Genomic DNA, 14,913 nt, shown 5'->3' with positions numbered 1-14,913 from the left:
CAACTTGGGAAAATGCAGATGGTTATAATCACAAAAGACTGCATGCAACGCATATATTAATTTCCTTTTTAATAGTAGTGCCATTGCTGTTATACATAAGTGCTAAGGTAACTGAGTCTAAAATAAACAGAGAAATTTACACAGGAAATGATAGATTAATTACATAGGAGTTGAATGTAGACTTCAGTAAAAATGAAGGTTTCTAAAACAATTTAATTTCCTCTCAAAGGGTTCATGCACTTCCTCTCCATTATGATCCAAAACTGTATTCTCATACATTATTTTACATAGTGCATGTCCCAAATTAGCTCATCTTTATTCATATGAAACTGCCTCGATTACTTGGGCTTCCCTGCTAATGCCTATACTGTATATGATGTGCAAACTACTGGACATTGGCTGTGACATGTTACAATTTGAAGTACAGGAGCTCTCATGTCAAACCCCATAGCGGTCCATATCCATGGCTCCTAAGAGAATAAAAAATACAGTAAGCTGTACTACTATTTCCAAAAAAGCAGCAATACATAGCACAATACCCATTTTATTGGTATTTCATGGATGTTGGACTATGATGCTGGACTAAGACTGGGAAGATTTGTGTTTATATCCGTGATCAGTCATGAAGTTTGCAGAGTGAGCTTGGGTCAGTCACTGAGTCTAGCCTATCTAACCAAAACGTGCTAGACCCACCATCCAAGCTTACACCACTGACAAATACTTTGTTAGCAGAATATGTCATCACTCCTCTCATGAAAAGGTACTGGAGATGTCTTGCTGATGTTCCTACGCCACTACATTACTGAATGTAATTAAAAATAGGAAGAGCACAGAAGGTGCAAAGTGCATTTTTGTGAGTGCAGGTCTTTGAAGGGTATTCCACAAGAGCCTTTCCAACTTGGTATCATTCAGATGTTTTGGATTACAACTCTCACCAACCTTAACCAGTATTTAAAAACACACAGAGACATTTTCTTAGACCCCTGACAATTTTATAATAAAATTAACAATTCATTTGTCTCCATTATGAATGATGAAAGAATAGGGACCAAAACTGAACCACTTTCTTTGTTAATATGACTGAAAAATGTGAATGTAGTTAATCAAAATGTGCCCTGAAGGATTTTTTTGCCTTCCATTTTATTAGGTCATTTCAAAGTTCAGCATAATAGTGCTTAACTCCAAAATAAATATGAATGCTGCTTAGCTTACAAGAGGCTCCCCAATGTTGGTTGTCCCTATGCCTCGGCAAAAAAAAATAGATCTACAGTCAAGCCATTAATCATTGATATGATCAAATACAGTTCAGCAATTTCTTTCTTCCAAGTACTTAAAACAAGTTGTTATCAAGCTCATTTTGATACATTTGTATCAAATATTTTATTTATTAATTGATTTATATTCTAACCCTTAACAAGTTCCCAGGGCAGCTTACAAAAGAATTAAAATTACAAACAAAACATACTAAAGCAAAAATATTAAAACAACATTCAAACATCACAGTATAAAAGAGCAATATAGAAGAAGCAGAGTTATCAAACACCAAACAGCTTAAAAGCAACAATTAAAAAGCCTGGGAAAATAAAATGGTCTTTGGCTGGTGCTGAAATGCCGTCCAGTTTGGCACTATAAGAGCCTTCTGAATAAAACATTGGACAAAGAGTGGAATTTTAGTAGATCTGAATGCAAGAAGAGATAAGATTTTGTGACTTCCAAGTACAACAGCAACACATTCTATATCCTGTGTGTCTTAAACACAGTATTTGCTGCGATCCATGTAGCTATGAACATACGAAAAACCCCAAGTGCTACATTTTTTAGTTCTGTGTCAGTATCTACACATCTAATGTGATCAAGCAATTTTAAGATACTCAGTCTCATAGCACAGTTCTATGCATGTTTACTCAAAAGTAAGTTCCACTGTATTCAGTAGGATTTTGTTTGCACAAAAAAGTTGTGCAAAACTGCAGCCTGGAGAAAATCAAAGAAAGACTAATTTTTAATCCATTTTATCCATGTGTGTAACACTTCATTTGCAGACACCTTTACAATCTCTTTACTTCTGAGATCAACTGCATAAGGCAGGTCATCATTCCAATATTATGTATGTTATATTTTGTTTTCAATAAACCAGTACTATAAAATAGTACAATTGAAAAACAGTGTAGAACAGGTAGGGCTGTTCATCCTGTCTCCATTTTAATATGGTCCTAAAAAAAAGAAGAGGAGGAAAAAATGGCTGTGCCAGCACACCAGTAAGCGTGCATGTCTCTTTTCCACAAACTGCCTCAGATGTATAACCTCCCACTAGGACACCCAGATCTACATCTACTGTAAAAGAACATCGCCACCGGCATAATTATAAAAGCATAAGTCAGACAGAGCAATGAGATAGAAGTATTCCAGGTAAATCCCTGCTTCCCTTCACTCAGTCAGCTGTGCTAAAACATTTAGAACTACAGAAAATCTACAGAGTCCATCATGCAAGTTTAGTACAAATCATATAAACAACCTGAACTTGGAAGATGAGTCTAGAGGTTGGTTTTTTTGGGTTTTTTGGTCATTTTATAAAGCAACGTATATACTTATGGAGGAACTGGATAGTTCAAAAGTATTGATGAGTAAATATGTGGAGGAATTCTAAGTCTTTAACATACAATGCGTGTGTCTACAAATGCATCCACATTCAGACTTAAAATGTATACAAAATATGAGAACAATAGTGCAGTTGTAGCACTGTTTTATGTAACTAGTTACTCAAGAAAGCTATTGCTCCTGCTCACCAAAGTTGCCATTGCAGTTTAACTAACTTTAAAATAATCCAGAAATATAGAAGAATGCTGAAAGGTAAACAGTATGTTTTCACTTAAGTTTATACAACGAATTTAGACACAGTGCAGACTTCAGGAGCATAAATGAATTCCTGTGCATGCATGATTCTTACATCTGCATCATATCATTCACACAGTTTTCCTGTAATCTTTTATCTCTGCAACATACCATATTCAAACTGCGAAACACTGAGAATAATTCCAAGCTTCGTGGCCTTGTCATGCTTATTTTCAAAAGCTGTTCACTGTATACCATTGTACTATTGTCTTGTGCAATATTGTGACTGTTCAAAATAAAAACTGGCTAGACATTGTGTTGATTTTAAAAACAAGGAACCTCCAAGCTGGAATAGTTTATATTACCTCCAACATATCTTAAAGTGATAGCTTTAAATCAGAGAGAATGCATTGCAGAACAATACTGTTCAATGAAAGTGGCTTGCTTTTTCAGCAGTGCACCAATCACTTACATTTTGATTCAAGGATTATCAGTTACCCAAGTTCCTTGAAATCGCAAGACTAGACCACATTTTAAATTTGTAGTACTTAAATCAGGAAATAAACTAGTCTTGTGGGACAGTTTATACACTTACAGGGTATTTATACTTGACTCAGCTTATACGATGTGCAGCTTACTTACATCCATTGGCTTGACCAAAATAAGATGCTAATTTGCTTTAGAGCAACAGGTAAAGAGCAACAACTAAGAAGAATTATGGACACTTAAATAGTTGGTTTCTGAGATTATTGAAAAGTATGTTCCAATTATGAGATTTTTCTATCCCCAATGTAAAAATAAGGGGGGGGGGCTACATCCAGTTGAGACATCTTGCTTGCACAAGAGGGTCATATTCGTCCTCTTTCCCCCTGCTTCTGTTCTAATATGTTCTAAAACAGATAGCGATACCAGAGGAAGTCTCGCCATGACTGCTAAGTAAAATTTTGTTTCTCAAACCAGGCCTTAACAGCATTATTTTAAAATTTTATCTCTCACCTTTCTCCCCAAAGGAGCCCACAGTAGCAAACAAGTAACAAAACAATAAAAACATCTTAAAAACTATTCCAATACAGATGCAGCAATCCTCACAACAAAGTTGGTGACTAGAAATGCAAAGCAATCTTGGAAAACACAAGCCTATGGAGTCTACATAAAACAATTAGACAGGCTTTCAAGGCAAAACCACAAATACCATGTTCATAAATGTGTTTCTCTGTGTCTGTATCCTAGAGGTTTGAGCTTCAAGAAGGAACTCTGCTCTAAGACATGTACAGAGCAGATAATGTACCAGAGACAGATTGTAGTGTTTTTTGCACTGAGAAGTAGAAAGGCTTCTTGGTCTAAGCTTGGGACAATTTACGGTTTCTGGCTCAAGAGTTCTACATGGGAATGAGAAAGAATGATAAATTTCAGAGATAAAATTAAACAAAGCAAATGAAAAAAGCAGCTGGCCATTTTAAAGAGATCTTTATTGCAGATTGACAAAGAGATAAATTCTAAACTTCCAAAATCCAGAAACAGTCACAATTATTGTTCTTTTGAAGCAACAACCAAAACTTTATGGTAAAGAACAGATTACAATAAATTTTAGAGCACTGTTCTTAAAATTGAGCAAAGAGGTGGTAGAGATGATTTAAAGTACAACAAATTAACTGAAGATTTCCATTCTGGCTTCAGCTCCAAACTGAACAAGTCCAACTAGGTATGTTTGTCTCCATTCTGAAGATACGTATCGGTCGGTGATATACTTCAAGCAATGTTAATTTGATTAAAAAGTTTGTCCTTAATAACCTGAGACATCAATCCATGTATTGCTTCTATGGTGGTCTTGCAGCTGGGGAAAAACAAAGGCATAAATTTAAAGTTGGCTAAATGCAATTCTGTCACTATATTACAAGTTATTCAGATGTCTAAGAAGCTCACGGTGCCCATAACCCCATGAATCTCTACAACCATCCAGTTATGAAAAGGCAGACATAGCGTCTGATAGTTGACTGAACTGTTTGTTTTAAAAGGTAAACTCAAACAAGCTTTATATGGAAACATACAATTTCAGACATGTGTCTGACACCTCAAATCTAAGACAAAAATAAATATCAGCTATTGTACTATGTCAATAGTAGTTTAAAGATCTGAGACAGATACATGGAGAAGTAGTATATTGTTTCAATATACACTGAAGTTGCATGTTGCATGCACTAAAGAACGTAAGAGAAGCCTGCTGGGTCAGGGCAATGGTCCATCTGGTAAAGCATCCTCGTCTCACAGTGGCCAACCAGATGCCTGTGAGAAGCCCGAAAGCAGGACATGAGTGCACCAAATCCTCACTTATGATTCCCAACAACTGATATTCAGGGGCTTACTACCTATGATAGTGGAGGGAGAACATAGTTATCATAGCTAGTAGCCAATATAGCCTTATTCTTCATCAATTTGTCTATTCCTCTTTTAAAGCCTCTCTTGATAGGAATGGGTCATTGTTACTTGTAGGAGTGAATTCCACAGTTTAACTGTGTTTTGTGAAGCACTTTATTTTGTCTAAATTTTCAACATTCAGTTTTGTTAGATGTCCAAAACATCTCTATCCAATTTCTCTACACCATGCCTCACTTTATACATCTCTATCATGTCTCCACTTTTCTCTAAACTGAAAAGCCCCAAATGTTGCAACCTATCTTCATAGGAAAGATCCTCAATCCCTCTGATCATTTTGGTTGTCTTTTTTTTAACCTTTCCCAACTCTACCATAACCTTTTTGAGGTGACATAGTATTCCAAGTGTAGTTGCAGCACAGATCCACTTATTGATCCATTGTGTCAATCTCTCCTGATACTTACTTAAGCTTATATTCTAAAGATGACATAAAAAGAAAAATGGTGGAACAAATGGAATGGTGGAACATCTAGGAGCTCCAAAGACTTAAGAAGAAAACTCAATAATCCATGAAACTGGCAAGTGATATGTCACAACAACCCACAGGAAGTGATTAAAGTGATTTTAATCATAATATAATTTATGTTCTGAAATCATTTAGTTAAGGAGAAGACCTTACCTGTCCCTTGTTGCTTTGGCTAGTTTGTCCTCTGATTTTCTGTCATGGGACTCTAAACCCAACATGAAACTTCCTCGACCCAGTTGGGCTTCTGATTGTTCTAATTTCTCTGATAGATCAAATACTTGCCCAGTAGTGTAGTCTGCATTCTGCATTTGGAAGATAAGATTTTACATTTCTTTAACTGCCATTAATGCTTCTAATTGGAGCAGTGTATGTTAAGCAAGTAACCACCTTTAAAACATTTACAACAACTAGACTTTGTTTTGTGCGTAAGGCAATAATATAATTAAAATTCATTTAAAGCACTTTAGTTCTTTTAAAGTTTACTCTGTCTTTTAGCAGTAGCCAGTAAGAAATTAAATTTAGAATATTTAGTTGCTAGACAAGATAAACAGCACTCTCTGAAAAGATGCAAAAAGTTGGAGGGAAGAAAGTTGGCCTCTTTCCAGCTGCTTTCCTTGCAATGAATTCAACATAAATTTTGCAACAGATTTGTGCCGAATGATTTGTAATTGGATACAAGATCACTTGCACAGGAACATGTACGCTGCACAGGCTTCTCTTGGGTTCCACTTCCATATACCTCTCTGTTCCTGTTTCGTTTATCTTCCAGCCTACAGAAAGAAGCTCCAAAGTGCTTATTTTTTGAACACCCTACTGATCAGGGTTAAAAGTCACAAAGATACTTACAGTAAGCAAACTAGATGAACTTAGTGTGTTCACCCAGTATTTGTTCCACAAAAGCTCAAGCAACTTGCGATCCAAAGAGGATTTGAAATAGGAGACTTCTAAAGCATAATACCTGTTTTGCAAGAAAAGTATATGAACAACTTTCAACATGAACTGCACAATGAAATGTTACATTTAAAAAACTCTCAAATATGGAAAAATCCCAAGAACATAAATGTGACCAAGAAACAATATCATCTTTCCTTTTAAAACAAGTGGGGAGACTTGTGGTCCTCCAGATGCTGCTGACTCCAACTCCCATCAGCCCCAGCCAGAATGACAAGAGTTGAAGAGCCATAGGTTCTCTACCTCTGTTCTAAAACAGTCCAGTATATCCAGTATTACACTACTTAAGGGATCATTTCATGTCTGTACCTTGGTTCCACAAAGCGCCACACAATAGTCTTACGCTCAAAACATATACCAGAATGATTGTATTGTGGATACTGAACTATCACCATAACCCCTCCCCTGAGCTTTGAATAGGGCAAAACAAACACCTACACAGAAGTGGAGAGGGGATAAACAACAGCCATAGAAAAATCCAAAAAGAAAACAGTGGACAGCTGCATATTAGATATAGTTCTCAATGTGCTGCAAGGAAACTTTTATCAAGTTTAATGCTTCTTGAGGAAAAACTGCCCAGGACAACTTTTCTACTAAAACTCATTTAAGCAACACATTGTTGATAAAATTTCCTCACATTGCATTGGGAATGCTGTTCTACAGAGTACCCCTCACTTCTGGACCAACTTTTTAGGGAGCACCGGGGTTTACAGGAAGAAGAAATAGGAGAAAATTGCCTCCTCCCCCTTTTTCCAGTGGAGTATTCCATGAGAAAAACTCCATTCAGAGAGGAAGTCTGGATTCAACCTCTTGTCTGTTAGTGAGCACCTGTCCTCTTTTTGTTTCATAAGGAAAACATACATCCCACCCCCCTCAATATATGACTATCCAGGAAGCCTTGGGTAATTTCACAAATCTTTTCAAAAATTTCTTTCCAAGTTGGAAAACAGTTTGAAATCTATGAGGAAATAATTTCTTACTGTTTACAGTGCACACCAAAGTCTTCTATTTTATTAAGTGGGATAGTCTGATATTCAGAAGGGCCCTCATCAGGAGGCTTGTAGCCCTGAAGGATAAAGAAACAAATTATGATACTGAAGTTGTAAAGCAACATCTTTTCATATAAACAGATCCAGATTTTTCCATTAGCATGCTGATGATACTCAGCTTCATTTATCCATAACATCTGAATCAGGAGAGGCCATGCTGGCCATGTGATGGTGTCTGGATGCAATGGTGGGATGGATGTGGGAAAATAAGTTGAGCTTGAATCCTGGCAAGACCCAGAGGCACTGTGGACGAGTAGGGGTTGTTGTGTCTGATAAATTGGTCAATTGCCTGTCCTGGACAGGGTTGCATTGCTCCTAAAGGAACAGGTATATATATATTTAGGGTGCTTCTGGATCCAGCTCTGTCAATGGAGGCCCAGGTAGTCAGTGACTAAAGCGCCTTTTACCCAGCTGTGAAAACTATGGACCAGGAGAGCTTGACTACAGTAGTTCAAGCATTGGTGACTTCAAGACTGAATTACTGCAGTGCACTCTACATGGGGCTTCCCCTGCACTTGATTTGGTAGCTGGAATTAGTGCAGAATGCTGCAGCATGGCTGCTGGCAGAGGTGAGACCATGTCAGTATATAATACCTCTGCTCAGAGATCTGCAATGACTGTCCATTTGCTACAGGGCTAAGTTCAAAGTGTTCCTTTTAGTATACAGTACAAAGCTCTTAACAGCTTGGGACGAGTTTTCTTGTGGTATTCCCTTACCCTAGATATGCCCAGTACACTGCTCTCATATGTGGAACTGGCATGATTACAGGTGCCATATAATACTCATTTTGCCCTTGTAAGAAATCACTATTTTAGTGTGGCAGCACCTACACTTTGGAACTTCCTGCCTGTTGACATCAGGCAGACACCGTCACTGTATTCTTTTGGCAACTGCTGAAAACACTTTTGTTTAGGCAAGCCTACACAGACCTGCAGAAGTTACATGTGTTTTATATATTTTTAGCTACTATTGATTTTAACAATCTTTTGAATATTTTTAGACGCTTGATAATTTAAATTATCAATAAAAAGCATTTGTAACGCATTTGGAATGTTATTTTTTTCTTGCAATCAATCTGTATATAAATTTTGTTAAATAAATAAAATAAATCCAGAGGGTGGATCCTTACATCATATACATTTGGTTATATAATTATTGTTACCTTAGGATATGTTCTAAAAGCTCCAAGATTTACTTTTCCTGCAGATATTGTCCTTGTTGGATCAATCTGTAAAATGCATTTGAGAATTACTGTACAAAATGCACTCTAAGAAGCACTTGAACACAATTTTCTTAACTCTAGATCAGGCACGTTCAACTCCCAAGAGACTGTGAGCTACTCCCAGTATAAAACAAACTGGCAGTGATCTACCCATTGTAATTGGAGGGAGGAGGAGCTTTTGTTAGGGGGAGCTTTTTGTGTGTGGGGGGGGGAGGCCAAAGTTGTTGGGCATCGCTGCTATAGATCAAGGGCATTATTCCGATCACATTATCCTTTATAGAAGAATGATTAGTACCTGTCCAAAAAATATCAATATAATATGACTTTTGTAGAAAGTCAAAGATTCTAGTTTAGTGGCTTAAATTGTCATTTCCTTGAGGGAAAACCTTGGTTTAGATTATGACATCAATGGAGCAGTGAGAAAGGCCTATGAGTTGTACTTAGTGGTTGCATGAATGAATGGAAGCTTGCACAAGTAATCTTGCCTCCTCTCCCGCTTCCAATAAAGTCTCTCCTGAAAACCTCCTGAACATTGTGGGACGTTTCATATGGGGCTGCAATATGATGAGAGAACTACCTGAAATCATTAGAAGAAACTGTTCCATTGGTGCAAGATTCTTCAACCCAATTTCAAATGATTCCCTCTTTGTCTACTGTAGCACCATTTGACACAGCTGCCCACAATGGAGAGGTTTGAGCAAATACTGGCTTCTACCCCAATATGTTAAAAGTTTTACAACTATTTTCTAGTGGACATTCCACAATGTAAGTTCAAAGTCTAGAAATACTGCAAGATAATTTTGTTGCTGTTGTAAACCGCGTTTCCGTGCGCTGCTCTGGTTCGCCAGAAGCAGCTTAGTCCTGCTGGCCACATGACCCGGAAGCTGTACGCCGGCTCCCTCGGCCAAGAAAGCGAGATGAGTGCCACAACCCCAGAGTCAGTCACGACTGGACCTAATGGTCAGGGGTCCCTTTACCTTTACCTTTTGGCCCTAAGGCCCCTTAAGGGGTGAATACAATATTTAGGCAAAGAAAAAATACAATAAAAGAAGAATGAATGCATAATTACCAAATGCTCACCAATTGCACTAGATATGCATTTGTGAACTGCATTCATCCTCTCTCCACATAGCTCTCCTGCATTCACCCTCTTACTTAGAAGCTAGGCTCACTCACATAACTCCTGCCCCTTCTCCAATCTCACACCTAGGAGCAAGTCCACCGACAATCAAGCCTCCAAATAAACAGGCTTCTGGAGCAGCTAAAGTTGTAGCACTAAATGGCTACAACCTTCTGGCTTCTCTGCAAGCTGATGTTCTAGTAGTAAAAACAGGCTGGGGAGGCTACATTTGGTACCCACCTCCCAGCCAACAATAGACCTGTCTCCTGATTTATGCTTCTTAAAACTCTCTCAAGCAATTATTTAGACATACGTTTCTCCTGATTAAAGACTATCTTGAAAAACAGTCTTAGTTGTAGGAACAAGTGTAATAACAAGAGCTATTCTTGGTTCTGCTTCATATGGTGTAAGTAACAAAATTATCTCTGGTGAACAGGGGAACTCTGGAAAGGAGAGCAATGGACCCTAATAATCCAATGCCCATATGGACAGCAGAGGAGTTAGGGAATTCAGGAAGCCTTATCCTTCTTCATTTTAGCTCCTGCACACAAGACTCTTAAAATGTAAACGTAATTTGTTTTAATAAAAGAATCTGCTCCCATGAGCATGTCTTCAACTAATCAATGAGAAGTTCTTACCCTGTGATAGGCAATTCAGTATATGCATAGTTTTCCAACGTTACAAAGTGATCCTGCAAATACTGACTTGAATTCGTTGTGATCAAATGAAAAGGGCAGCTGAGTTTATGGCTCAATAGAACAAGATATAAAAGAAATACATCCAATATATAAGAAACAGAAAGGTCTCCAAGTAGTGTGAACAGTTTTTTAATAGGAGTTACCTGGTTACAAAAAACCCAGCAATAGGTAAAACGCCATCCAGTTTTTTATAGCTATAAAACTTAAGTTTACTGTCTAACTCTATTTAGTATTTAATTTGCTTGAATTCCAATATATACTTACAACCACAGCCACAAATGGTTCTTGAAATTGCTGGTTAAGCATCTGAGTACTGACATCAATTCCTGAAAGCCAGCAGCCATAGCCAGGGTGGCTGTGATACCAGCCAATTGCATTTTCTAATCGACCAACCTAACCAAAGTTTTTAAAAAAGGGAAAGAGGAAGAAAGCAGGTTAAACTGAATTTAATCATTGTGAATACTGCCCTCTTTTGGACAGTTGGCAAACCGCAGATATTTCAAAATTAAGCCATGTATGAACATAAAAAGCCCTACAGGATCAGACACAAAGCCCATCTACTCCAAAATTGTTTTCTGAAAAAGATGGCCAGGCAGGAAGCTCAGAAGCTACTGTATTATTATTATTTTTGTAAATAATGAGCTTGTTGTTCACTTAACAAAAGCAGAAATTAAATTGAAGAAATTATTTTCTTTAAAATTTCTAAGACAATTAAGATGTACATAAAATGGAGTAAATGAAGCACTAAGAAAATGCATAAAGAAACACAACACCGAAGCCCTTCAATAAGGTAACTAGAGGAGAAAAATGTATCTGAACTAAATCTGATCCAAACTTATACTCAACTGGTGGTGTGACAGCATATTGGGGTTCAAGGGCAACACATGTTGTTCATAAATTATAAACTGAGGTGTCTCCAATCCCAGATGTGATTATAAACAGTTTTAACTTGCTAACTTGCTAAAAGGAAATCAGTCTTCCCTTTTTACCTGCTTTGCATTTTCTATATACGCAGCCATATATTCATATGCAGCAGCCTGAGCATTAACTCGTGTTTCAGTGCCTTCGACTGGTAAAGCAAAGCTGTCCATGATAATCATAGTTTCGCCATCCACTTTTCCAAGCATTAAGCCCATCACTTCCAAATTGCCTCCTGACCTAGCATGCATGACCATCTTCAGGAGGGCCAGAGCAGAGATCTTGCAGTACTTGAAATAGTGGTGACTGCAATAAATAATAATAAAAAGAGCTCAGAACAACATCTATTATGACAGAGAACGAAAAGAAGAAACACAAAACACAATAAACGATTTAAGGCAAGAGAGCTCACCCTGAAACTCAGAATCAATAAAATGATACTGGATAAGATTTTGTTTATAAAAAATAACTTTTTTAAATCAACCAGATATAAAATATCAAGGTGGTGTATAGCAGTATGCAGATGCAATAAAAAACAATGCCACCATAAAAAATACAAAATAGTCACAAAAATGACTGGCCCACCTTTGGAAAATTTAAATCACTGAATGTAAAGCACTATTTTAATAAAAACATCTTTGAGAGACATCTGAAAGTTAGCAGTGAGAATGTCTGCTGAATCTTCACATGGGACCAGGGACACTAAATACTTCTAGTTGAATTAAGTTGGGCATCTGTAACAAAGAGGAAAACTAACAGCACTTCTCAGGGTGATCTTAGTGATCAAACTGAGATGTAAAGCCTCAGGCAGTCCTTAAGGTATCTTGGACCCAATTTCTTCAGGGTTTATATAGGAATACTGTACAAGAAATTTGAACCTGGCTTGGCAGCATGTGGGCAGCCAAATATTTTAGCAAATGTGTCAAATTCTGTTGGCCATAGCTGCTGCACTCTGCACTAGCTGGAGTTTCAGTACCAGGCTCAAGGCCAGCCCTACACATAGAGCACATTGCAGTAATCCAGTCTTGAGGTTATCAATACAAGGACTGTAGTGGTCAGGTATAGATGGCAAACTAGGTGAAGCTGGAGAAAGGCACTCGCTAAACACAGAGGTTACAGATATGCTCAACAGTATACTACATACCCATATGCACCTACTTAAACCTTAAGATCTTCTACGGTCCTTCTTCTGGAGGTGCATGTGGTAGCTACTGGCAAAAAGGTGCTATAAAATGCTCTCCCCAAAGAGGCTCACCACATGCCTAATCTGATGTCATTTCAGTAAAACGTTTTCATTGTTCCAGGCCTTTAAATCTGTTACTGCTACAAAAAAATCATTATCACTAGAGCTATGAATTTTTAATGTTATATATTTTATAGATTTATTATGCATATTTTAATCGCCTTTATATTTGTTGTAAGGCACCCTGAGAACATGGTTATAGGGTGGCAAATAAATATTTCAAATTAATAAAATAGATCCAGATTTCAAAAGAACAAAATGTTTTTCTCTTAATGTAACAAGCAACCTATGTTGTACAGCAGTAAATTGTGTGGATGTGAGAAACCCAGGTACAGAACCCTGCTTCTACCAATTTGTTCAATTAAGAGCAAATGACTGACCCCTCACACATTTGGGAATACTTAGAAAACTGTGAGAAGGGGGAGTTCCAGAAGTGTGCGAGTTACTTATTTCCCCCCAGAAAAGGCCTTTCACTTTTCAGCATACAACATTTTGAGACGTTTCATTTGCTTGTAACATTTGTTCTTGGGAGGCTGCTTGTTTTTTCATTTCATAATCCCCCCCCCCCCCATTTGCCTTCACTAAGTGTCAAAATGAAGGAGTCATGCCGTGTCTGTGTGTTGATATGGGGCATTCACCCATCATTTCTACTTTCCTTGGATTTATCTATGACTCCCCACCTTCCCTCGTTCACCCCACCTTTGCAAACGACTGTCAAGACCTGTTACTTTTTCTTCTCTTAAGATCTGCAGGAGGCAATCTTTCTTATCTGCACCCTGGTAGTCACCTGTCCAGAGTTTTGCATTTTGATCTGTCCTCTTAGCCCCCTCTGCCTCTTCTTCTCAAGTCCTACATGAGAGGTAATATCTAGGGCAGGTGCATCATCACAGCCCCTCGCCCTTCCTCTCCCGGGACCAAACAGCACCGGGGTCCGGGCCGAGTCCTTTGAACTGGGCCTGGGAGGAGATCCTCCCCCGCTTTGCCCACCCGCCCACTTACTCCTTGGTCCACGGCTTCGCCGCCAGGATCTCCTGCTGCTGCTTGCGGTCGTACTTATAGATCTCATCGATGCTCTGCGCCTCCTGCATGTTGTTGGCCATCTCCCACGTCTTCTGGGCCATCCCGCTCCCGGAAGGGCCGGCCGCTGCCATCTCACCGGGTTCCTCAGGCCGAGCCGAGCCGGGCCCTGCTAGCCGATGATAGACCCTCCGGGCAGTCGAGCCTCCCGGCCTGCTTGCCGCAACAGAGCGAAGCAAGCGCGGCGGAAGTGGGTGTAGGCGCTGGGAAAGCGGGCTGGGCGGGGATAGAGAGTCCCCCGCGAACGGTTCCGCCCGCTCCGCGACGCCTCGAGCTGGCTCGCCCGCCGCCTAGCGAGAAACGGTGGAATTAGCCTCCCGCGCGGAGATCGTCCATCCCAGTCTTTTCGCAGGGACGGGGTTGCCCATCGAGGAGAGGCGTCGTGGCACGAGCCCTCGTGGGAGTCATTCATTAACCCGCTCTGCCCCGAAAGAATTATTCCCACCCCACGTCTGAATTCCAGGAAAGACGCGTAAAAATTATATCCACGTCTTCCCTGCCATCGCAAAGCCTGCGTTTTATTTGTGAGGGCAAACTACTTCACATTTTAAAGTGAGTTTCTGATATCTAAAAAACATGACATCCCAATGGCGCATTATGGGGTATGCCCTCCCGCTTATTCGTAGCTTTCACCTCTGAAATTTAAAACCAGAGGCTGGGCTGTCACCTGTCAGGGGTGCTGGAGTCCCCTCTCCTGCATTGTGGTTTCTGCGTTGAGCACTACGTGACACCCGAGATCCCTTTCAACTCTTAAAATTCTATGAAACGTTCCCTGTTAATCTATTCGACTGAGCTTCGTTTTGAAAGAACATATGAGAACGCATCGAAGGAAGCCGGAATAATATTTTGTAAACAACCCCCTTCTACTCCACCCTAACCGATGCATTTTCATCTGTTGAGGCACTC

The 14,913-nt window shown here is 39.1% G+C and overlaps 1 protein-coding gene across 1 annotated transcript; it reads right to left on the bottom strand.

Moving 5' to 3' along the window:
- Positions 1-4,279: 4,279 nt before the first annotated feature.
- COPS5 (COP9 signalosome subunit 5) lies at positions 4,280-14,223 on the bottom strand. Its single transcript, XM_053396002.1, has 8 exons — positions 13,930-14,223; positions 11,759-11,993; positions 11,034-11,162; positions 8,892-8,957; positions 7,660-7,745; positions 6,575-6,686; positions 5,882-6,030; positions 4,280-4,663 (listed from the first exon to the last, which is right to left on the bottom strand). Exons 1-8 carry the CDS (start codon positions 14,079-14,081, stop codon positions 4,579-4,581), a joined length of 1,014 nt encoding a protein of 337 aa, XP_053251977.1. The 5' UTR covers positions 14,082-14,223; the 3' UTR covers positions 4,280-4,578.
- Between the last annotated feature and the right edge of the window lie 690 nt (positions 14,224-14,913).

This window comes from Podarcis raffonei, chromosome 7 (genome assembly GCF_027172205.1).
Source record: "Podarcis raffonei isolate rPodRaf1 chromosome 7, rPodRaf1.pri, whole genome shotgun sequence".
Taxonomy (NCBI): domain Eukaryota; kingdom Metazoa; phylum Chordata; class Lepidosauria; order Squamata; family Lacertidae; genus Podarcis; species Podarcis raffonei.
Note: the sequence above shows the minus strand (reverse complement) of the source record. Positions and strands in the feature narration are given on the sequence as shown.